The 25,464-nt window shown below is 41.2% G+C and overlaps 1 protein-coding gene across 1 annotated transcript in view; it reads right to left on the reverse strand.

The window, feature by feature from the left end:
- The window catches only part of LOC126458419 (proton-coupled folate transporter-like), a 112,727-nt gene that overhangs the window by 22,127 nt on the left and 65,136 nt on the right, over positions 1–25,464 (reverse strand). The window contains exons 2-3 of the mRNA XM_050095458.1: positions 3,595–3,718; positions 4–282 (exon numbers count right to left, since the gene is read on the reverse strand). Of these exons, the coding sequence (XP_049951415.1) occupies positions 4–282; positions 3,595–3,697 (382 nt within the window). The 5' untranslated portion in view covers positions 3,698–3,718. The remainder of the gene's footprint in view (positions 1–3; positions 283–3,594; positions 3,719–25,464) is intronic.

Here is a 25,464-nt window from a genome sequence, read left to right on the forward strand (position 1 = left end):
TACCGAGGAAAGACCATATGAAGATGGGACGGCGACCGAACTTATCGCTCCAGCTGCCGATGAATAATGCGACGAAAGCGGGGACCACCGCCTCGATGATGGTCTTGTACATGATCAGCGTGACGGCTTCGGCGCGCTTGTCGTCCGGGCAGCCGGTCGTGTCTTTCATGCGGCACACGCGCTCCGTGAAGAGCGCGCCGACGAACGAACTCACCGTCGTGGTGGAAAACATGAACAGCAGCACCATGGGCTCCACCGTCGGCCGCACGCGCCACCATTGCGCTGAAATATCCTTTGGTTAGCTCCACGCAGCACCGAACAAACTAAAAAAAATTGTATTCCGTGCCTCACCGTGAGACTGGAGTCAATAAGGGCATAGAAATTTCAGTGCTGGAAGTGATTTTTGTGCAAGAAGAAAAGTCTATTCGTGAATGAATGTGAGACTGATTAGCCTTGCCTTCTCTAATTTAGCAAATGATCATTTAGAATATTTCCAGAACAGTCCACGAACACAATATTTCGGTGAGCAACCCTGTTGGCATCGTCAGGTGCACTGATGTACTGACACGGTCGCATCTCCTTCCGCCGTAACCTCGAGTGGCTGTCAGCGCTCGAAGGCCCACTCCACCTAGGTAAGGGAAACACTCACCGATGAAAGTAGATACCGGTATTTTAGTCGGAATTTACAGTGTTTCTTTCTCTCTTTCCACGTTTTTATTAACAATCAAGTCAAAACAGAATGTGAGTTCTAGTGCTAATATTTTTGGTTTTTGAATAAAACTTGTTTTTAAAAAAACGAGTACCGCTTGTTCGTACCATTTCCATAGCTTTGAAATAATAGGTCATTATGGAAACTGAGAAAAGCGATCAGCGCTATTTTAATAACATTACCTGCAGTTAGAAACTAGCAGCAAACAACGTGGCATAAGGATCGGTACAGCATTGCAGAGACAATAATGTACCTGTTGCCTTGTGGCGTGGTCTATTGGACGATCTGTGTGCAGTGGCCAAGACTAACCCCAACCTTGTCTGTTAGGGATCCCGAAAACAGACAGGATAAAACCGACACCAATATTTCAGTTCTGGTTAACTGATATTTTTCGTTATATTTTTGCTCTCGGTTATAATACGTGTTTTTTTATTTTTACTAACAACTGAGTAAATACCAAAATATCAATTAGCCATCGCAACAGTAATAAATTTTTCGTTTTTAGATAAACCTTTTTTTGCAAAAAAAGTGTAATTTTTACTCGTAAAATTTCCATTGCTTTGAAATATTGGAATATTACAGAAATTGGAAAAAGTGATCAGTACAATTTTAATAACAACGGCGATTGCAAACAGCAACACAGGCAAGGCATAAGAATTGGTTCAACATTGCTTATACGATAATGTACCTTTTACCATGAGGCGTGCAGTGTACTACGTGTGTATATGTACATGGGTGTGCAAGACTTCCTTCTTCTGGTGACTTATGGCTGTCGTCGTCGGGCATTATATTGGTCTTTCTATTATTTACTGTGACTGTGTGAACTGAACTATACTTTACGAGAACTAGATTCGAATAAAAGATTTGTTTATGTCTCCTGTATGAAATCAGTCCGTGAAACGTAAGTATCGAATTACGCAGTGCGCTATTGTTGCGATGCTACGTTCTTGTAATGGATCATTGATATTACATCTCCTCGAATTTAAGAACGTTTTTTGTATCACGTGCTGGACACTGAATGACAGACTGCTAACATACACAAGCATTGTAAGCATGTGGTCCCAAATACAGAAACAGTGTTATAGGACGTCTTCTATTTTCCATTACCTACATAGGAATTGAGTTACTTTCAAGATTGGTCAGTTAATTACGAAATGCTGAGAATACAACAATGGTAAGTCTTGCTGATGTGAGTAACCGTCTTCCGTTTCAGACTATACCTTCTCCCTTCAGCATCTTATAACACGTTTGTTTTGTGTAACAAAAGTGTTAGTGATTTTGACGTCTCTAAAGGTGAATGGCGTCTAACACTATAAAATGGTGAAAATCAATGTCTATAATCATCGTTTATGGGGCGCTGTACTTCACAGAGCGCGCGTTTAAAAGTACTCATTTCCCGCACTCTTCTTGTTGCGTTTGCCACTGTGGGTGACAGATATTTCAGAATGCGAGAAATACAAATCCAATATTTTTTGGAGTTAACTCTGTTGGTTCATGAAGTATCCGTGCATCATATGTTCCTCACACGAATCGGAAAATACTGCAATTCTGGAGCGCTGTACGAAAAATTAGCACAATTCTCACTTCATATTCTGAAACTATAACTTCCTTTGTGAGTCAGACAGTATACTCATATACTGTGGTATCGCAGTAGTCTACGTTTCATTTAATCTCCAAAACTTACACTGTTAAATCATACAGATGGATTCAACCGTTTCGCAGATGACTCTGCCTTCTTTCACTAGAAATATGGTACTATATTCCTCCATTATGTACTCTATGCCTCACACTACGACAAAAAATTCGCATAACGGTATCACTGAAGTAAACTTAGCACTACCCTTTCGAGCATTCTCCTGAAGAAAGCGTAAACTGTGTTCAGTGTTTTCTGAGGCCTGCGATTCCATTCGTGTCCCGAAACTACAATGCGCTACCGTGTCATCCCCTCGCACAAACAAGTACCGTCGAATGACCTTTATCGTGTACAGCTCAGATTCTTCGACGGTACATTCCACTTTATTAACATTCGTTCGTACTGTTCCGAATACTTTCTAAACACTTTGCTACGTTTATGTAGTACTAATAAGAAACAATCTCTAGTAGTTACGCGATGATGAATTATCACTCTCGGCTGGTTTGCTCATGGGGGCCACATGAAGATCATAAAATTAATATTCATATTAGTATGCTCAGCCCGATATTACACAACATGCAGCAGGTCAGAAAAGAGATGAATGAACAGTTACCCCGACGTTATTATATCAGGGTTTTAAGACTAACTGTGTACGCCGTTTACTTGCATCTTCCCTTATGCACCAAAGCCTGCTTTGTGCACAGTATCCCACTTTCTCTGGTGCGTAGGACACTATATACTTCCTCTGCTATAGCGCGTGTTATAAGTCCATATCACAGTTAAAAGTTTTTCGTCGGGCTGAAGACCTATGTGACAAGGTTCCGTTAAGTGTGGCATATGTCATATGTGGCTTTGAGTGGAGGAGAGCCGTGCCTCTCGGGGTATCATTTACGATACCTTTGCGCATGGTCAGAGCATTTGTAAGTTTCTTAATCTATTGACTGAGACAACTTAGCTTAAGTCTTGCCTCTAACTTTAAAAGAAGTCCGACGATTCCTTAAGTATCCGCACAATTACCATCAGAGGCAATGGTGTCAGTCGCACAGTGGAACCCAAAGGTTACGAAATATCGTTATACCTTCTGACAGCTACAGCCAGAAACAAAAAGAACTTATGACAACGTAAAAACCTAATATTTATAGAGTCTATAGGAAACTGCTTGCAAAGAAATAGGACTAGTAATTTGCTGTTTGTCCTTTACATACGACAATTTCCTGGGTGGTACACACTGTCTGATAGCGATTATACTCACCTTTGCGTGAAGATTTGATTTGTTCCCCGTCATTGAGAATGGCTGACTGTTGGTCAGTGCCCGACACATCGTCTTGAACTGAAAGCTTCCGTTCGGTGTCCATGGTCTTCAAAGAGCAGAAACTCTGCAAATAACCCAGCAACAATTACATGCATTGGCTTGGATTGTTGACAAATTAAGAGTAACTACTTGTTTACTCTAATGATAGAAGAAACATGATAATTACTTTAGACATTGTAAGATGTTTCGTCGTTGTTATTCTGGGGGGTATGGAATTCATGAGAGAATAATTTAGTTCTGCTGATACAGGAATGGTCCTGTTTGCAAAACTGCGATAGTGTGTTTGGGTGTGGTCAGTTTACTGCCCTGGTTTACACAGTTAAAATGAGCTATGTCTCCAAAGGAGAGACACGGTCGTATTCGGTTGACAGCTATGCTATATTTGCTATATGCGCATCACCACTCGGTAACTCCTACTTATTATTTATATTTTCTGTTGAACTTTAAAACAGATCACTAGAACCACCCCTCTAATAGCGTGTTGATCCACCTCTGACGTTGAAATTGGCTGCAATGAATGCAACGAACATGTCCTCCATAGTAGACGAAAACTTGTTGTCAGCTTGGGCTCATGGCTTTGTGGGATCTGCACCGCACTTTAACCCTACCATCAGCTGTTACCACCTGAAATCAGGACTCATCTGACAAGGCAATCGTCTAGGGTCCGATCGATATGGTCACGAGCACAGGAGAGGCGCTATAGGGGGCGTCGTTTTGTCAGCAAAAGCACAAACATCGTTCGGCTGCTGCAGTAGCCCATTAGCGACAAATTTCACCGCATTGCTCTAACTGATAGGTTCTTCGTACGTCACAAATAGATTTGTGCTCTTTTTTATTGCAGTGTTACTTTCTGTTATCACAGACAACTCTACTCATACGCCGGTGCTCTCTGTCGTTAAGGCGGTCGGACACTGCGTTGTCCGTGGTGAGAGATAACGCCTGAAATTTGTTATTCTCAGCACACTCTTGACAACGTCGAAGTCAGAATATTGAATTTCATAAAGATTTCCTAAACGGAAACTCCCACTCGTATAGCTCCAACTATCGTTCCACATTCAAAGCTGCTAATTCCCGTCGTGCGGTCATAATCATCTCGGAAATCTTTTTAACATGAATAACCCGAATACAAATGACACCTCCTCCAGTACACTGCCCTTTTATACCTTATGTACGCGATACTACCGCCATCTGTACACGTGCATTTCGCTGTCCCATGTCTTTCGTCACCTCAGCCTATATCACAACGCGTTTCTTGTGTTAACGCTCCGCCTCCTCTCCAAACGAGGCAGTACCTTCTTTGGTTACAGTGTTCCGAATCGCCCCCATAGCAGTGCGGTGCGGAGGAGCACTAACCATATGTTCGTTGCTATCTGCTGCGTTCACAAGAAGGGACTCATTTATTACAGCGTCTAGTAAAGTGTGGACTGCAATTACTCATTACTGTAAATATTTGGTTATAAACTATTTGCACAAAAAAAAGATCAAAATATACTGGGACAGAAGGATTTCAGAGATATAGGTAGACATTAAACAACGTTTATGACAAGGAGGTTCTTTAGATTCTCTATCGAGAGTAACGAATTTAAAACACGGCGGAATGAGGAGACTGCGAGAGGACGGAAGAAAATACAAGAGGGCGCGTGAGGCTCCAATTGAGAAAAACCTGATATGAACCAATGCGAAGCTCAGTTCGTCAAAACTAAAAGGAGAAGAAGAAGATCGTAACCATGATCTTTGATGAAGCAAATATTTAATTTACTATGTACAATAGAGACGAAAGTATCATATTCATTTTAGGCAAATAAATTGACACTAAGAAACGCAGATAATAACTGAAATCAGGATTAGCAGTGTTGGCCCATGTACTACAGTGTTCCCCTACACAAAAAAACAAGATACTTTAAAACAAAATACGTGTGGAACTATAGATTGCAACATTCGTTCCAACTTTATGGCCTTGCACTTTTTGTCACATAAAGACGAACTGAGTGCAAATATCTTTTGAAAAAGCATCATCGTTTGGGAAAGAAGTGAAAAACGCAGTGAAAATCAGGAACATATTATTTGTAAGAGTTAGCTACACTTTGCAGATACTTCTCTACATAGTCGCCGCTCCGACTTAGACATTTGTCGGAGCGTTATACCAAATTTCCAACACCATAGTCATAGAAGGCAGCCGCCTGTGCTCTCCGATAATTCTCTACGCTGGTCTTTAGTGCGTAACCTGCGCCCAAGTGTTGTCTTCGTATCCACTGTTCCATGTGAACAGAGATGATACTCAGGACGAGCCAATTAGGGCTGCATTGTGGGTGATCGAACACTTCCCATAGAAAAGGCTGCAGGAGCGACTTCACTACCCCTGCAGAGTGCAGCTAAGAATTTCCGTGAAAAGGAAATGCGTGGCAGTTGTGTTAGGTGGGCTGCATTCATTAAGGCGATGCCTCTTAGCAGGCCCTTCTACTTGGAGGGAGACATCGTTGTTCTAGACACCTTTATTAGCTCACAGTGGTCTCACAACTGAAAAGAGCGTCTTGATGCGATCGATGGTCATACTAGAGGCACTATCCAACACATCTGTGCAAATCTTCATCGGATTTTCACTGTGGTGTCCATTTGGCGACTGATTGGAACTTACTTTCTGGACAACCCTCTCTCTCTCTCTCTCTCTCTCTCTATGTATATATATATATATATATATATATATATATATATATATATATATATATAATTCCCAGCAGTCTGTATTATATGTGGATCAGTCACAATAAGATGAGAGATACGCCCAAAATAAATTTTATTTAATAAATTAAACAGCTGGAGGATAGAAACTGGCAGGAGTTCGTTAATTAATAGTGTCAAATAAATTATTTCTTGCAACGCTAATATTGTCTTAAATCAAGCAGAGTCACTTGAATAAATCTGTGACTTGCTGATACAACTTATCACTATATGCAGAAACCTCCTCTCACAGTGCTAACTTACAGATACAAACAAGCATCGTAGCTTCTTACCTGTGCTCGGCTGCGTTCCGCGGCAACTAGACTCAAGCTGATTGTGCTTCACTTTAAATATGGAGAGACCGGATGCCTGTCAAAGGGGTTTTCACAGAATTCTAATGCTCCGCTCTGAGATAAAAGCAACAAGTATCTCAAGGTTCAGGCGAAATGTAATCAAGATAAATATCAAGTTTTACGATAGCTAACAGTTGCGTAGATTGTATTCTTATCGTTTCCTTCCTGTCACGGTCTGATACGCGGCGAAGGTAGAGACAGATGCGGCTTGTGGGTGGCGATTAGTTCGGCCGACAGGATGTGTTAGTCCCATACCGATGGAACTCGCCTTCAAATGATGAGGATAGTTATTTCTTTTGTTGTCTCACATCTTTGTCGGTAACTTTGCCCAGTAAATGATTTTTATAACATCACCAGTCCCTCAACTGAATTCGTGATGAAGCAAGTCTGTTCCTATCTTCTGCTAATATTTTTATCTCTGTGCGCCTACTAAACGTAACGTCTTTAGTTTTTACATTTTATCAGCTCTGTCGGTACCTATTGTTCTTTCCCTTTACCGTTCCGTTCAGTACCAACTGAACTAGTCCTGGATGTTTTTATAGATTTCCCTCTAATCTGCCCCTTGTCTTTGTAGTGGTTTTTTCCTTATCGCTTTCCCCGTCTCGTTTTTTAGCATGTCGTCACTTCTTACTTCATTTAACAGTGGCTAATGATATAATTCGGGAACATTTGAACCACTGTTCGACAACAAGAAGGAACCCTTTGATTGCGAGTTCGCAAAAGGCCAGTGATGTGTATGGTATTTGAAGCCCCACGTACTGTCTACAATGCATCTAGAATATTGGCTGCTAATGGCAACTGGGGATGGGACTTGAGATGTTCAATGCTGAGCACAGCTTGAGAAGAATTGTTGAACTGCTAGTCACCGAGTAGCTCACAATAATGCTGCAGTGCTAGCGTTGTTGATACAAAGCAGAGAAGTAGTAACTATAAACAAAGCGTACATTACATCATATCTACAGGAACATCGGCCGAAATTGACAAAGACTTGTGTTAACAAGGTACAAATTATTCTTTAAATTATGTCTTGCGGTAATCTCTAGTCATTTAACGAGAACACACTCGCGCGAGAATATTGACTTATTTATATATGAACCAACTTTTACTTATATTTGTTGTAAATGATGTGAATGTAAACGAATGTTCATAACTTTTCTTTTATTTAAATATTGTTGTAATATATTAGCTGAGGGGAGGAAAAGGGCCAAGATGAGTCACAACATGAACGTAGAACCTGAAGATTATATATTTTTGGTGGGGACGGCCTTCAGCCAATAAGAGTTGGACAGCGGCGGAACACTACTGGAGTCCAGTAGGGACTGGGACTTTCCAAGTGAAGAGCTCAAGAGCGCGGCTCTGGACACTTTACGTCGAGTGCTGGAAGGAGGCAGACCTGCCAGTGGTAATGAGCGTGGTTCAGTCGCATAGGTGACTGATTCTGGGCGGTGGGCGGCTGCAACAATACTGTAACTGCTGAATGGACTTGCATTTCGAAAGGTCTGAATGTGCTTCATAGTAGGACTAACTTCTGCCGCATTATTTACGGAACTGAGAATTGAGACAGTATGAGTTACTGTTATTTGCATCCAGTGTGTTAATGTACTAATCATCAGGTTGAACACTGAACTATTTTGATCTGGAGAATCTCTCTTGTGTTGTAATCACGAAATGGACTTCGTTTCCGTGTGTCTTTGATGACTGTTTAGGAGTTTCGCTACCATCTCGTAACTCTCTTGACGCAACTTAACTGCGCTTGATGAGGGTGTTTTCTGTCTCTCTTTTAACTGAATGTCGTAACACCCCTTCCCATTTATTTGAGATGTCCTTTCTTGAATAAACAGTATGCAACATAATTTTCTGCCGTCTACATCGATTTCAGACGTTGTAATAGATCATTTGTTATTAAATTGTTCATCTATCTTTTACCTTATATTTCTGTGAACTTTAGTAATTCGCAATTCTAGCCAACGCAGGATAGCCAGGGTGCAGGACTGCGCCTACAGGTTATTATTTACAACGAATTAGGTGTGGGGCATGACAGCACAGGAGCGCGGATCGACCCTAAGAGTACATCGAGCTGTTCCTCCTAAAACAGAGCCGTGCATTGCCCAAGTACCTAAAATACGAGTAACCTCAGATAAAGACACAAATGGGCTGCTCGTATGGACTGCATTTTGGAAGAGCAACTACTTTAGCAGTGACTTTTACGTACTGTCGTAGTACCTCTGGCAGACACATTTTCTGCCCTTCCTGGTGCACATGGTGAGTCATTAGCGGCTAATATTTTTCATGTCATGACTCTTAACACAATGCTTTTAAACGAGCCTTACTGAAGATTGAACTTGCAACCTCGCACTCAAGGAGTTCCTTGTAAGCAAAGATTTTAGTGAATAGATCTTCTCTGAGAGTCCACACTTTACAATAATAGTGAGTACGGCCATTTTGTTGCACAAAAAATTGTACTACGTGGAACATATGCACAAAAATCACATAATTTATTCTACGCTATTCAATTCTGAGAAAGATAAAAGTTTCTGATTAGTACATGTATACGAATGTCATCTTGAACTGCCGTAAGTCACGCAGTCACTCCAGAATAGTGGCAGAGGTGGCTATGCTACGTTGTTTCGTTCTAAGTCCAGACTTCGCTTGTAGTTTGTTCACGAGGTCTCTAGTAGCATGGTGTGTTATGACCATGTGCTACATGTTTCCAATCGACTACATAACAATAAAAAAATCGGTAAGAACCCACCACTATGGCATTGGAGGCATCCTAACTACATGTGAGTAGTGAGAGGCTGCTGTCGTGTTGAAATGCAGTTTGAAAAGACTTTCTAAGGAAGAATTTTGTCTGTGGCTCTCAAATGTCTGTGATGTAGCAACCACAAACTTCAGAGATGATATTAAAAACAAATTATACCCTCATGTTTGACACTACCCTGGCACTATGCTCCAAACCTCACATAAGACGCCTTGTGTGTGTGCGTGTGTGTATGTGTGTTATGTGCGTAGCATTCAGTTTTACAAGAGATTGTTCATCAGCTTGACTTTTGGTCACTTATAACTCACTGACTGTACCAACACCTGTGGCCTGAGGTGCATTAGATATTATCGTCACTGGTCACAATTACTACAAATTATTTGTACTCTCACCAGTGACTACAACCTCTGGGAAGTTTCAGCAGTCAGAGCCACACGCTTGCTTCAGCACAGTTACGGCGCTTCATTCCAGCAACGTAACGACCAGCCAGTTGGTGCTCATAACCCACACACATCTTCGCTGAGCACAAGACTTCATTCTTTGGATTACTCGTTTGCCAGTCATATCACTAACTGGACACCAGCTTAGCACGAGCGTCGACTTGACTCGAGTCAGGCTGAGAGAACACTCATGTGAAACATCTACATTCAGCTCGGTGTACATACAGCGCAAGCCACCGTATAGTGTGTGTCCAAGTGTACCTTGAACCATTACTAGTCATTTCTGTTCCGCTAGGAGACAGAGCGAGGGGAAAGGACAGTCTATGTTACTGCTGTGATCTTCAATCTGAAGCCTGGCTTCATGCAGCTCTCCGTGCTACTCTGTCGTGTGTAAGCCGCTTCATATCCGAATAACTACTGCAATCTGCATCCTTCTGAATCCGCTTATTGTATTCATCTCTTGATCACCTTTCCAGCCCTCACGCTTCCCTCAAATACTAAATTGATGATCCTTTGACGCCTAAGAATATGTCCACCAACCAATCTCTTCTTCTAGTCAGGTTGCGTCACAGATTTCTTTTCCCGAAATCCTAGTTCAGTACCTCCTGATTAGTTACGTGATCTACTAATCTAATCTCCAGCATTTTTCTATAGCACCACATTTCAAAAGCTTCTATTCACTTCTTGTCTAAACTGTTTATCGCCCATGACTCACTTCCATACAAATATATTTAGGAGACACTTCCTAACACTTAAATCTATATTCGACGTCGACATAGTTCCCTTCTTCAGCAACGCTTTTATTGCCATTGCCAATCTACATTTTATATCAATTCTACGTCGGCCATCATCAGTTATTTTGCCTCTCAAACAACAAAAGTTATCTACTAATTTAAGTATATTTAGGAGACACTTCCTAACATTTAAATCTGAATTCGACGTCGACATAGTTCCCTTCTTCAGCAACGCTTTTATTTCCATTGCCAATCTACGTTTTATATCAATTCTACCTCGGCCATCATCAGTTATTTTGCCTCTCAAACAACAAAACTTATCTACTAACAAAACTTATCTACTTTCCTCAGCGTCATCTTATTTAGTTCGACTACATTCCGTTATACTTATTTCGCTTTCGTTGATGTTCATTTTATGTCCTCCTCTCAAGACGCGTCGACTCCGTTGAGCTGCTACTCTAAGCCCTTTGCTGTCTGACAGTGTTACAGCCTCATCAGCAAACCTCAAAGATTTTACTTCTTCCGCATGAAATATAATTCCTACTCCATATTTTTTTCTTTTGTTCCCTTTACTGCTTGCTCAGTGTACAGATTTGACAATGTCGTGGTTATGCTACAACCCTGTGTCACTCCTTTCTCAACCAATGGTTCCCTTTCAAACCCCCCCCCCCCCCCGCCCCAAATCATAACTGCCGGCGGTTGTTTGTGCACAATTTGTAAATAGCCTCTCGCTCCCTGTGTTTTACCCCTGCTATCTTTAGAATCCCAAAGTGAGTATTCTGGTCAACATTGTCAAAAGCTTTCTTTAATTTTACAAATACTACAGTATATAAGTTGGTTTATCTTCTCTTAACCTATCTTCTATTAGAAGTCTTAGGGTCACTATTGCCTTGTGTGTTCCTACATTTCCCCAGAATGCTGGTTGAACTTCCTCGAAGTTGGCTTCTGACAGTTTTTACATTCTTTTGCAAATAATACGTGTTAATATTTTACAGCCATGAATTATTAAACCGATAGTTCTGTAATATTCACACCTGTCAGCAAACTCTTCACATACCTCCTAATTTCTCTTATTTTCGTGACCCCTACGTGAAACGTCTTCCCCCCATGAACCATGGACCTTGGCGTTGGGGGGAAGGCTTGCGTGCCTCAGCGATACAGATGGCCGTACCGTAGGTGCAACCACAACGGAGGGGTATCTGTTGAGAGGCCAGACAAACGTGTGGTTCCTGAAGAGGGGCAGCAGCCTTTTCAGTAGTTGCAGGGGCTACAGTCTGGATGATTGACCGATCTGGCCCGGTAACACTAACCAAAACAGCCTTGCTGTGCTGATACTGAAAGCAAGGGGAAACTACAGCCGTAACGTTTCCCGAGGGCATGCAGCTCTACTGTATGGTTAAATGATGATGGCGTCCTCTTGGGTAAAATATCCCCCATTCGGATCTCCGGGCGGGGACTACTCAAGAGGACGTCGTTATCAGGAGAAAGAAAACTGGCGTTCTACGGATCGGAGCGTGGAATGTCAGATCCCTTAATCGGGCAGGTAGGTTAGAAAATTTAAAAGGGGAAATGGATAGGATAAATTTAGATATAGTGGGAATTAGTGAAGTTCGGTGGCAGGAGGAACAAGACTTTTGGTCAGGTGAATACAGGGTTATAAATACAAAATCAATTAGGGGTAATGCAGGAGTAGGTTTAATAATGAAAAAAAATGGGAGTGCGGGTAAGCTACTACAAACAGCATAGTGAACGCATTATTGTGGCCAAGATAGACATGAAGCCCACACCTACTACAGTAGTACAAGTTTATATGCCAACTAGCCCAGCGGATGATGAAGAAATTGATGAAATGTATGATGAGATAAAAGAAATTATTCAGGTAGTGAAGGGAGATGAAAATTTAATAGTCACGGGTGACTGGAATTCGAGAGTAGGAAAAGGGAGAGAAGGAAACGTAGTAGGTGAATATGGATTGGGGGTAAGAAATGAAAGAGGAAGCCGTCTGGTAGAATTTTGCACAGAGCATAACTTAATCATAGCTAACACTTGGTTCAAGAATCATAAAAGAAGGTTGTATACATGGAAGAATCCTGGAGATACTAAAAGGTATCAGATAGATTATATAATGGTAAGACAGAGATTTGGGAACCAGGTTTTAAATTGTAAGACATTTCCAGGGGCAGATGTGGACTCTGACCACAATCTATTGGTTATGAACCGTAGATTAAAACTGAAGAAACTGCAAAAATGTGGGAAATTAAGGAGATTAGGTCCTGGATAAACTGACTAAACCAGAGGTTGTACGGAGTTTCGGGGAAGGCATAAGGGAACAATTGACAGAAATGGGGGAAAGAAATACAGTAGAAGAAGAATAGGTAGCTTTGAGGAATGAAGTAGTGAAGGCAGCAGAGGATCAAGTAGGTAAAAAGACGAGGGCTGCTAGAAATCCTTGGGTAACAGAAGAAATATTGAATTTAATTGATGAAAGGAGAAAATATAAAAACGCAGTAAATGAAGCAGGCAAAAAGGAGTACAAACGTCTCAAAAATGAAATCGACAGGAAGTGCAAAATGGCGAAGCACGGATGGCTAGAGGACAAATGTAGGGATGTAGAGGCTTACCTCACAGGGGTAAGATAGACACTGCCTACAGGAAAATTAAAGAGACCTTTGGAGAAAAGAGAGCCACTTGTATGAATATCAAGAGCTCAGATGGAAACCCCGTTCTAAGCAAAGGAGGGAAGCAGAAAGGGGGAAGGAGTATATAGAGTGTCTATACAAGGGCGATGTACTTGAGGGCAGTATTATGGAAATGGAAGAGGAGGTAGATGAAGATGAAATGGGAGATATGATACTGCGTGAAGAGTTTGACAGAGCACTGAAAGACCTAAGTCGAAACAAGGCTCCGGGAGTAGACAATATTCCATTGGAACTACTGACGGCCTTGGGAAAGCCAGTCCTGACAAAACTCTACAATCTGGTGAGCAAGATGTATGAGACAGGTGAAATATCCTCAGACTTCAAGAAGAATATAATAATTCCAATCTCAAAGGAAGCAGGTGTTGACAGATGTGAAAATTACAGAACTATCAGTTTAATAAGTCACAGCTGCAAAATACTAACACGAATTCTTTACAGACGAATGGAAAAACTGGTAGAAGCCGACCTCGGGGAAGATCAGTTTGGATTCCGTAGAAATATTGGAACATGTGAGGCAATACTGACCCTACGACTTATCTTAGAAAATAGATTAAGGAAAGGCAAACCTAAATTTCTAGCATTTGTAGACTTAGAGAAAGCTTTTGACAACGTTAACTGGAATACCCTCTTTCAAATTCTGAAGGTGGCAGGGGTAAAATATAGGGAGCGAAAGGCTATTTACAGTTTGTACAGAAAGCAGATGGCAATTATAAGAGGCGAGGGGCATGAAAGGGAAGCAGTGGTTGGGAAGGGAGTGAGACAAGGTTGTAGCCTCTCCCCGATGTTATTCAATCTGTATATTGAGCAAGCAGTAAAAGAAACAGAAGAAAATTTGGAGTAGGTATTAAAATCCATGGAGAAGAAATAAAATCTTTGAGGTTCGCCGATGACATTGGAATTCTGTCAGAGACGCCAAAGGACTTGGAAGAGCAGTTGAACGGAATGGACAGTGTCTTGAAAGGAGGATATAAGATGAACATCAACAAAAGCAAAACTAGGATAATGGAATGTTGTCAAATTAATTCAGGTGATGCTGAGGGTATTAGATTAGGAAATGAGACACTTAAAGTAGTAAAGGAGTTTTGCTATTTGGGGAGCAAAATAACTGATGATGGTCGAAGTAGAGAGGATATAAAATGTAGACTGGCAATGGCAAGGAAATGGTTTAGAAGAAGAAAAATTTGTTAACATCGAGTATCGATTTAAGTGTCAGGAAGTCGTTTCTGAAAGTATTTGTATGGAGTGTAACCATGTATGGAAGTGAAACATATACGATAAATAGTTTGGACAAGAAGGGAATAGAAGCTTTCGAAATGTGGTGCTACAGAAGAATGCTGAAGATTAGATGGGTAGATCACATAACTAATGAGGAGGTATGGAATAGAATTGGAGGGAAGAGGAGTTTGTGGCACAACTTGACTAGAAGAAGGGATCGGTTGGTAGGACATGTTCTGAGGCATCAAGCGATCACAAATTTAGCATTGGAGGGCAGCGTGGAGGGTAAAAATGGTAGGGGGAGACCAAGAGATGAATATACTAAGCAGATTCAGAAGGATGTAGGTTGCAGTAAGTACTGGGAGATGAAGAAGCTTTCACAGGATAGAGTAGCATGGAGAGCTGCATCAAACCAGTCTCAGGACTGAAGACCACAACAACAACAACAACGTGAAACGTACATTGGTGGCAGTAGAATCATACTGCAGTCAGCTTCAAATGCCTGTTCACAAAATTTTCATAACAGTGTTCCTCGACAAGAACGTCGCCTTCTCTCCAGAGATTACCATCTGAGTTCCCGAAAAATCTTGCGTACTGATCGTACCAGTCGGTCGCAAATCTAGCAGCCTCCCACTGGATTGCTTCGATGTCTTCCTGTAATGCGACCAAACACTCGAGTAGTACTCAAGAATGGATCGCACTAGCGTTCTATACACGGTCTCCTTCACAGATGAACTACACATTCCTAAATGGGCCTTCTGGGGTATTAATAGCCACTTCTGCTCTATTTTCTCCTCTATTTTTGGATCACTGCCGTTTTCGTGGCACTAGCGACATCTTCATGTGAACATATGACTAAAACATTACAGCGGAAAAACTCGGAATCCTTTTACCCAACATTCGTTATGCGTCAGGAAAAGACACCCTAAAAGGCGGTGTGTTATCGAATAAAACAGCCGGATTAAAATACAGTGGATGGGTCCGCTTCTCTGACGTATACGGAACAGCGTACAGAGGACGGGGCTGCGTGCTGAGCTCACTATTTGTAGCATGGTTCTCGTTGTCGGTCTCGGTCCCCAGGTTTGGAGCGGATTGGAACATCTAAACCAAAGTCTAAGACAATTCTATGATGGTATCGAATGCGAATTTCTCGACCTCCGCTGTCGCGTTCAGAACTGTAGTGTTCCCCTTAATAGGTCAGGCGCGCTCTACACATAAGAAGCAGCTACGACAGTAGTGGAGTACGTGTAGGGTTAGAGAAATCCCCCACCCTTGGCATCAGAGAAAAATTGCTTCCCAAAATCAAAGTTACATCAACCACAATTTTCTTAGAGAATGTTCGTCCTCGCAGACTGGATTCCGCAAAGGTTGATATGATTCTAGTAAACTGTAGCAGCATTAGGAAAGAGTATCACTTGTTAAATGTTATAATACCCAGATAGTATCAGGAACAAAAAAGTGGTTGAAACTGGAAGCGAATAGCAACTAAATCGTAAGTTCAGATTGGAATGTGTATCGTAAAGATAGGTTAGTCGCGAGTGGTTGTAGAGTATTTGTTGCATCTACATCTACATCTACATTTCATCTACATCTACATTTGTACTCCGCAACCCACCCAACGGTGTGTGGCAGAGGGCACTTTACGTGCCACTGTCATTACTTCCCTTTCCTGTTCCAGTCGCGTATGGTTCGCGGGAAGAACGACTGTCTGAAAGCCTCCGTGCGCGCTCTAATCTCTCTAATTTTACATTCGTGATCTCCTCGGGAGGTATAAGTAGGGGGAAGCAATATATTCGATACCTCATCCAGAAACGCACCCTCTCGAAACATGGCGAGCAAGCTACACCGCGATGCAGAGTGCCTCTCTTGCAGAGTCTGCCACTTGAGTTTGTTAAACATCTCCGTAAGGCTATCACGGTCACCAAATAACCCTGTGACGAAACACGCCGCTCTTCTTTGGATCTTCTCTATCTCCTCCGTCAACCCGATCTGGTACGGATCCCACACTGATGAGCAATACTCAAGTATAGGTCGAACGAGTGTTTTGTAAGCCACCTCCTTTGTTGATGGACCACATTTTCTAAGGACTCTCCCAATGAATCTCAACCTGGTACCCGCCTTACCAACAATTAATTTTATATGATCATTCCACTTCAAATCGTTCCGCACGCATACTCCCAGATATTTTACAGAAGTAACTGCTACCAGTGTTTGTTCCGCTATCATATAATCATACAATAAAGGATCCTTCTTTCTATGTATTCGCAATACATTACATTTGTCTATGTTAAGGGTCAGTTGCCACTCCCTGCACCAAGTGCCTATCCGCTGTAGATCTTCCTGCATTTCGCTACAATTAGATCATATCTAGAGAGGATATGATGTATTCCTAAAGTGAATTAATTTGGGTGAAGTTAAGCGTCAAAGGTCGAAGAGAAATGGTGATCGGATGCTTTTACAAACAGCCTGGGTCAAGAGCTGCAGTGATAGAGCGCTTCAGAGAGCGCTTGCAGAATATCGTTATTAACGTTCCTAATCATGCCGTTGTAATAGGGGTGACTCCAACTTGCCAGATATATTGGAAGAGTCATGCTATCAAAACTGGTGCCCAAGGCAGGAATTCGTGTGACATCGTCGAGAATGTCCTGTTCGAAAATTACTTCCAGCAGATAACACAGGCCTGCGAAATTTTTTTACAACTTTTTTTACTTTGATAGCTGATCTTTATGGATTTTTATGAGCTGAATACAAACATAGCTTTAGTTTTTTTGTATCATCCATGGTTTTCGAGCAATATGCTTTTTATCATACCGTATAAAAATCCTGTGCTATACGGTAACGGGGAAATGAATAAAACGATTCGTCGCAACATGAGCATGGTTTGTATTTACAGTGAGCTGCTTAAAACAATGATTTGTGTTAATAGAGGTTTCACTTGTCAGTTGGAATTGGTTTTTATTTTCTTGCTCTTTTTTCTTTGAAGCTTCTTGTGTAGCTTTTTCTACAATGATTCGCTTGCTGAACTTCTCGGTGAAGTGACTAACAGCCGTCCCCCATCATGTTGATGTTCCAGCGGCCTTGGTAGCGTTTTTACATCATTTTAATGTCCTGGTGAAAACGCTCTCCTTGTTCCTCACTAACATCTCCCATATTGTCCGAGAAGTAATCAACGTGATTGTTCAAAAAGTGAACATTTAGACTCATTAGACAACCTAAAGTTTTAAACTTCTTTAACATTGTAGCTATAATAACATTTCCCATATTGTCCGAGAAGTAATCTACGTGATTGTTCAAAAAGTGAACATTTAGGCTCATTAGACAACCTAAAGTTTTAAACTTCTTTAACATTGTAGCTATAATAGAAACATATTTTGGATCTTTTTAATGTTCTAAGAACTTTGTAACGACTTGATTGAATGATACCCATGCTTCTTTCTTATTTAAGATCATTGTGGATTCGAAGTTAACATCAAACATCAATTTTCTAATGCCACGTCCGACAAAGAAGCCTTCTTTTAGTTTAGTTTCTGAAAGGTGTGGAAACTTTAGGCAGAGATACTTAAAACATTGTCCATCTTTATGCAAAGCCTTTACAAAGTGGTTCATTAGGGCTAACTTTATATGTAGAGGTGGTAGGAGTACGTTTTTTTGATCTACAAGGTTTTTGCGTAGAATGTTCTTCTCACCAGGTTTTAAAGGCTCCCTCGAAGGGCAGTTCTTTCTGCGCCAGTGTTGATCCGTAGCCCTACTGTCACATTCACACAAGAAACATGTAAATTTGTAAAGCCACCTTGCTGACCAAGGAGCATGTATGTTACTTTTAGATCGCCACATATCATCCAACCATGAACAGAATAGCCTATTTTATTTAGCACTATTTCAAGGTTTTCATAGCTTTCTTTCATATTTACAGAATGTCCAACAGGTACAGATGCATACATGTTAACATTGTGTAATAAAACAGCCTTTAAACTAGTTTTGGATGCATCAATAAACAGCCTACAGTCTTCCTTTTTGTATTCAATACCAAACTCATTCATCAGACCGGGAATGTGTGAGCAGTACACTAAATCAGCTTCCTGTTCAAAAAACTTGGAAAATTGCTGCTCTCTCTTCTATACGTGTATATGCTGGTTCCAACTGCCAATAAGTTCTTTTAATCTTGAGCCAAGCAGTTCAGCTTTTTCTTTCGTTAATCCCAGATCCCTAACCAAATCGTTAAGCTCGGTCTGAGTAAACAACTTGGGCTCTAAACTTCCCGTATTACAATGGAATTTATCATCATGTGGTTCATGTAAATCAGATTGTACATCAGTAAATACTTCTGTTGGAATAGAATTTAAATCGTCTGGAGGTTCAGGAACCGGCAAATCTACACCATGCAGTACTGGTCGGATGACGGACGGAAGATTAGGGTAGCATATTACCTTCTTGTTTTTGGAATTATGACCAGTAATATCAACACTGCAGAAGTAGCAATCATCAGAATGATTTCTTGGCTCCCTCCAGATCATAGGAACAGAAAATCTAAAGGCTTTTTTCTCATTTTTGGAGCATTTTCTCAGATCTTCAACACACACATAACATACCTTATGCAGCGCTCAAGATTTATCTTGATCACCAAGTTTAGATCCAAAATTGGGTAGATAATAAAACTCTCAGCAGAGTTTTTACAACCACGATGAGGCATTGTACTGAGGAGATGTACAGGAAACGGGAAAATGAGGTTAGCTTGACAGTAAACAAAACACTATCTATTAACACAGAAATGGAATGGACCTTTTTTTGCCAGCAAATGTTTTTCAGCAGTGCTACCAAAGTCATCTAAATTCATTACACCTCCTTTTAAAATTATTTTAACTTAAATTTTAAGTTTAGATCCAAAATTGGGTAGATAATAAAACTCTCAGCAGAGTTTTTACAACCACGATGAGGCATTGTACTGAGGAGATGTACAGGAAACGGGAAAATGAGGTTAGCTTGACAGTAAACAAAACACTATCTATTAACACAGAAATGGAATGGACCTTTTTTTGCCAGCAAATGTTTTTCAGCAGTGCTACCAAAGTCATCTAAATTCATTACACCTCCTTTTAAAATTATTTTAACTATATAAAAGCTGTTAAATTATTTAAAAAACGCTTAATTTAATAAATTTGATTGTAAAATGTGAATAAATGGTGGGTGATACAGTTTTTTAAGTATCATATTTGGATTTACCACCCTTAAAAAACATAAGAGTAAGGTATTTTCAGCAAAAAAGTTATTCCATCGTTGGTCTGTGTAATTAGAGATCCAACTTGTGACGATAACGTCTATGAACTCCTATCAAACAAACTTATCGTATAAGTTAATGTAGAGGAAAGTATCAGTGATCATAAGACTGTGATAGCAACTATGATTACTCGTGTTATGAGGAATGTCAAGAAAGGTCGAAAAATGTTTTTACTTACAAAGAGTGACAGGATACAAATTGCTGAATACCCGAGTAATCAACATCAAATATTCATTTCTGAGGACGGAGATGTGGAGCGCTAATGGAAAACATTCAAAAGTATCGTTCAGCATGCCTTCAAATAATGAAAACTGAGAAGCCATCCACATGAGTACTTAAAGTGAATCTACTAAATTTCGGTTCACGATAAATCACAGAAATCTAACGGCTGTGAATTCAAGTAAGTACTTGCCGTTTAAAATTACGAAGAACTTAAATTGAAGCTATCAGATAGATACTGTCGTTGGGAAAGCGAATCAGAGACTGCGATTTGTTGTCAGACCACTTAGAAAATGCAACTAAAGAGACTGCTTACACTATGCTTGTCCGTCCTCTTCTGGTCTACTGCTACATGGTATGGAATCCATATCAGACGGGATTGACGGAGGACATCGAAAATGTTCAAAGAAGGGCAACTTGTCTGTATTATCACGAAACAGGGGAGAGAGTGCCACGGATATGGTACAAGAAATGGAGTGGCAATGATTGGAACAAAGGCATTTCGTTTCGGGATCGTCTCAAGAAAATTCAATCAACAACGTATCGTCTGAATGAAAAAAAATATTTCATTGGCGCCCACCTACATAGGGAGAAATGGTGATCATAATAAAGTAAGAGAAATCAGAGCTCACGTGTGACAATTTAAGTGTTCATTTATCCTGCGTGCTGTTCGAGAGTGTAACGATAAAGAAATAGATTGTAGGTGGTTCGATCAACCCTCCGCCAGAGAGTTGAATGTTAATTGCAGAGTAATATTGTAGACGCAGAGTAATCATCTAGACACCACGTTGTCCTACACCTTGTGGCAGTCTAGTCCTCCATTCACAATACAACGCTGCGTTGCAGGGTCCTGACGCACCACTACTGTGTATTTACGATGGTGGCTGGCCCACATACCCTTTGGCTGGCTGCGAAGTCCTGGCTGAAGCCGATGCCGAAGCAACTGCTGTGTTTCACCAAGTGTTCCAGAAGGCCACATCCATTTTGTACGGGATTAAGATCGTGCGATTTAGCGGGCTAGTGAAGCTCGACAGGGTGCCTAAGTTTTCGTCAAGCTGGGAACATTTGTGAGGAGCCATGTGAAGATGAATATTACCTTAATCATATAGAATTGATGTTCCTGAGACATACTTCCCCTCAATTTCATCTACGATATTGATATATCCCGAAGCAACGAATTAAAATTTGTGTCAGCGCCGGGATTCGAGTCCCGATCTCTTGCCTACTAAGCACATGCACCAGCCGCTATGCCACACTAGCACTGCAGCTACCACATCTGTGTGGAATTCCCTAGTACGTTTAGGCCCCTGATACAGATTCATGGGTGAGGCTCTAGTTGGTATTTGTATCGGGGAGCGATGAACACTAGAGTATTCTGTGCAGCTCCGCTGGCCACAGTGCTAGTGTGGCGTAACGACTACTGCATCTGCCTAGCAAGCAGGCTGTCCGGTTTCGAATAACGGCGTTGGCACAAATTTTAATTCATTGTTTCTGTCTACACATTTATCTATATACATAAAAATCAGTTGCAGCATGTATGAAAGACCATTAGCTGAGAAAACGTTGTTCGTTTTGGATGATTTTTTTGTTGTTGTGTTCGTTATTGTCAGACAACGTTTGTATGAAAGAAAATTTTTGGAAAATCCAACCGAAAAGTCACAAATTAACATAAATTGATGCTTTACGAAATATCATCAATTAAGAACGGCTCATAGTTTTGGTTGATTTTTATCCTTGTTGTGTTCTTAATTGTAAGGACAAGACTTGTATGAGAGAAAATTTTTGGAATTACTACCGGGAAAGCCGGAAATTAAAATCAGTTGTGAAAGATCATCAATTTAGAACGGCTCGAGAGTGTAGTTTGATTTTTTTGCTGTGTCTGTAATTTTGGATGGTAATGGTATTTTTGGAACGAAGAAGAAAATAAATACATTTCTGCGTCCACTTTGACAGTTCTGCTGGCGCATGGTTCCGTAGCAAAAAAAGTTTGACAGTCATAAACATACACTACTGGCCATTAAAATTGCTGCACCACGAAGATGACGTGCTACAGACGCGAAATTTAGCCGACAGGAAGAAGATGCTGTGATATGCAAATGATCAGCTTTTCAGAGCATTCACGCAACGTTGGCGCCGGTGGCAACACCTACAACGTGCTGACATGAGGAATGTTTCCAACCGATTTTTCATACACAAACAGCAGTTTACCGGCGTTGCCTGGTGAACGTTGTTGTGATGCCTCGTGTAAGGAGGAGAAATGCGTACCATCACGTGTCCGACTTTGATAAAGGTCGGATTGTAGCCTATCGCGATTGCGATTTATCGTATCGCTACATTGCTGCTCGCGTTGGTCGAGATCCAATGACTGTTAGCAGAATATGGAATCGGTGGGTTCAGGAGGGTAATACGGTAATACGGAACGCAGTGCTGGATCCCAACGGCATCGTATCACTAGCAGTCGAGATGACAGGTATCTTATCCGCATGGCTGTAACGGATCGTGCAGCCACGTCTCGATCCCTGAGTCAACAGATGGGGACGTTTCCAAGACAACAACCATCTGCACGAACAGTTCGACGACGTTTGCAGCAGCATGGACTATCAGCTCGGAGGCCATGGCTGCGGTTACCCTTGACGCTGCATCACAGACAGGAGCACCTGCGATGGTGTACTCGACGACAAACCTGGGTGCACGAATGGCAAAACGTCATTTTTTCGGATGAATCCAGGTTCTGTTTACAGCATCATGACGGTCGCATCCGTGTTTGGCGACATCGCGGTGAACGCACATTGGAAGAGTGTATTCGTCATCGCCATACTAGCGTATTACCAGGCGTGATGATATGGAGTGCCATTGGTTACACGTATGGGTCACCTCGTGTTCACATTGACGGAACTTTGAACAGTGGACGTTACATTTCAGATGTGTTACGACCCGTGGCTCTACCCTTTATTCGATCCCAGCGAAATCCTACATTTGAGCAGGATAATGCACGACCGCATGTTGCAGGTCCTGCAAGGGCCTTTCTGGATACAAAAAATGCCCGACTGCTGCCCTGGCCAGCACATTCTCCGAATCTCTCACCAATTGAAAACGTCTGGTCAATGGTGGCCAAGCAACTGGCTCGTCACAATACGCCAGTCACTATTCTTGATGAACTGTGGTATTGTGTTGAAGCTGCATGGGCAGCTGTACCTGTACACGCCATCCAAGCTCTGTTTGACTCAATGCCCAGGTGTATCAAGGCCGTTATTACGGCCAGAGGTGGTTGTTCTGGGTACTGATTTCTCAGGATCTATGCACCCAATTTGCCTGAAAATGGAATCAAATGTCATTTCTAGTTTAATATATTTGTCCAATGAATACCAGTTTATCATCTGCATTTCTTCTTGGTGTAGCAATTTTAATGTCCAGTAGTGTAATACAGCGTGTATCAAAAAGAATCATCTGATTTGGCACGTCTTCGTTTCTGAAATTAATAACCATATAAAATGAATTTTGTTTTTTGATGAACGGGAAACTCAATAAGTGTTTTTTCATACCTTTCTGTAAGTGTTCAGTATGCCCCCCTTGAGATGCACGGCATATGTCAGTGCTCTGTTCAAATTGTTCGCACACTGCAGCGAGCATGTCTTGAGTTACAGCCTCCACAGCGGCTATTATGCGATGTCTCAGTTCATTCATTGTTGTTGGTAACGAAGGCACATAAACAGAATCTTTTATTCACCGCCAAAAGAAATAATCACATAAAGTCAGGTCCGGTGACCTTAGAGGCCAGTAATGTAAGGCTGAACCTTTAAGTCCAGTTAGTTCGATTCATCGTTCAGTAATCCTTTTATTTAAAAATTCCGCACTTCCAGATGCCAATGTGGCAGTGTTGCATACTGCTGGTAAATGAAGTTGTTCGAATCAGTCTCCAACTGTGAGGCAAGGAAGTCATCAAGCATATCGAGATATTTGGTTCCTGTAACTGTTCTCTGCAAAGAAAAGTAGACCGTATACATTTTCCCGTGAATCTGTACAAAACACCTATTGCGAACATTTTAGGTTAGGATTTATGACTGTTGTTGACATTAAATGAAACAACGAGTTTACTGTTACCAGTCGCTGTTGCTCCAATAATAATTCTTACATAATAATAGTTCAAATGAATGTTCTTAGTTGAATGCAAAATGATTGATTTAATTAAATTTTGGACAGTTCCTATTGTTGTACAATTTCATGTGGTTGTTCCTCACCCCATATTCTCACATCATAACGGTTCACTTTTTCGTTTAAATGGAATGGTGCCTCACCGCTAAACACTGAACATGGAAGAAAACTGTCATTCTCCGTCTCGTCAAGAACGAAATTACAGAACTCCACAAGTTGTTGTTAGAAACCTTCATGGAGAGCTTGTAGTAGCTGAATTTTGTATGGTAAACGTCGACGCAACACACGCCAGATGGACATTGGGGGCATGTTGAACTGTGGAGCTTCACAGTCAACGGATTTCTGCGACCTCCTTATGAAACTATGCCGGATGCGTTCGACGTCAGACACTCGCGGACGGCCCGGCTATTTGCCTTTACACAAACAACCTGTTTCTCGGAATTGTTGATGCCATCGTCTAATTCTCTGTGCTGGAGGACAATATCTAGTACGAAAGTTACGCTGAACAGTTATTACTGACCCGCACTGCGCAAAACATAGAACACAAGACGCTTTCTGTTGTCCCGACACCATTTTTACTAGAACTGAGGTTGGCGCACACTGCTGCTACCTGGCGGGAAACATGCAAAACTCTTTCCAATAGTACGTTTTTCACTCACATATCTCAAATAACATAATAGTTACGATCTTTTTAAATCAGATGATTCTTTTTGATGCACCCTGTATATAAAAACATCTGTTACACATGAACGGAAAACGCTGATATCGAAACCCTCGACATTTTTTTACCGATTTACTACAAATTTTTACGACACTCTAATGAACGTTTGGATAAACATAGGTTATATATTTTTTAATACATTACATATATAGATATGTATGTAATATATAAAGGGGAGACATCCTTACCAAAAATCTCGAAAAGTTTTTGACCGATTTTCTTCAAACCTTTACAGATAGAGTAATGAACATTCGGAAGGAAATGAACATAGAAAGTGAGGAGGAGGAGATGGACAGAAAAGTGGGAAGACGTTATTTGCAGGGAGATGGAGTAGGAGAGAGAGAGGAGGGATAAGAAGATGAGCAGAAAGAGAGAGAGAGGGGGGGGGGCAGTAATTTAGGTCGTATCTGCAATTCCCATACATATTTAACAATTGCAAAGTATTGCTGTGTTCGCTCGTCGTAGATGAATATTACCATCTCAGAGGACTGGTGTGTCCACAGCATATTCATTATCAAGATGC

The sequence above is a fragment of the Schistocerca serialis genome, chromosome 1 (genome assembly GCF_023864345.2).
Source record: "Schistocerca serialis cubense isolate TAMUIC-IGC-003099 chromosome 1, iqSchSeri2.2, whole genome shotgun sequence".
Classification (NCBI taxonomy): domain Eukaryota; kingdom Metazoa; phylum Arthropoda; class Insecta; order Orthoptera; family Acrididae; genus Schistocerca; species Schistocerca serialis.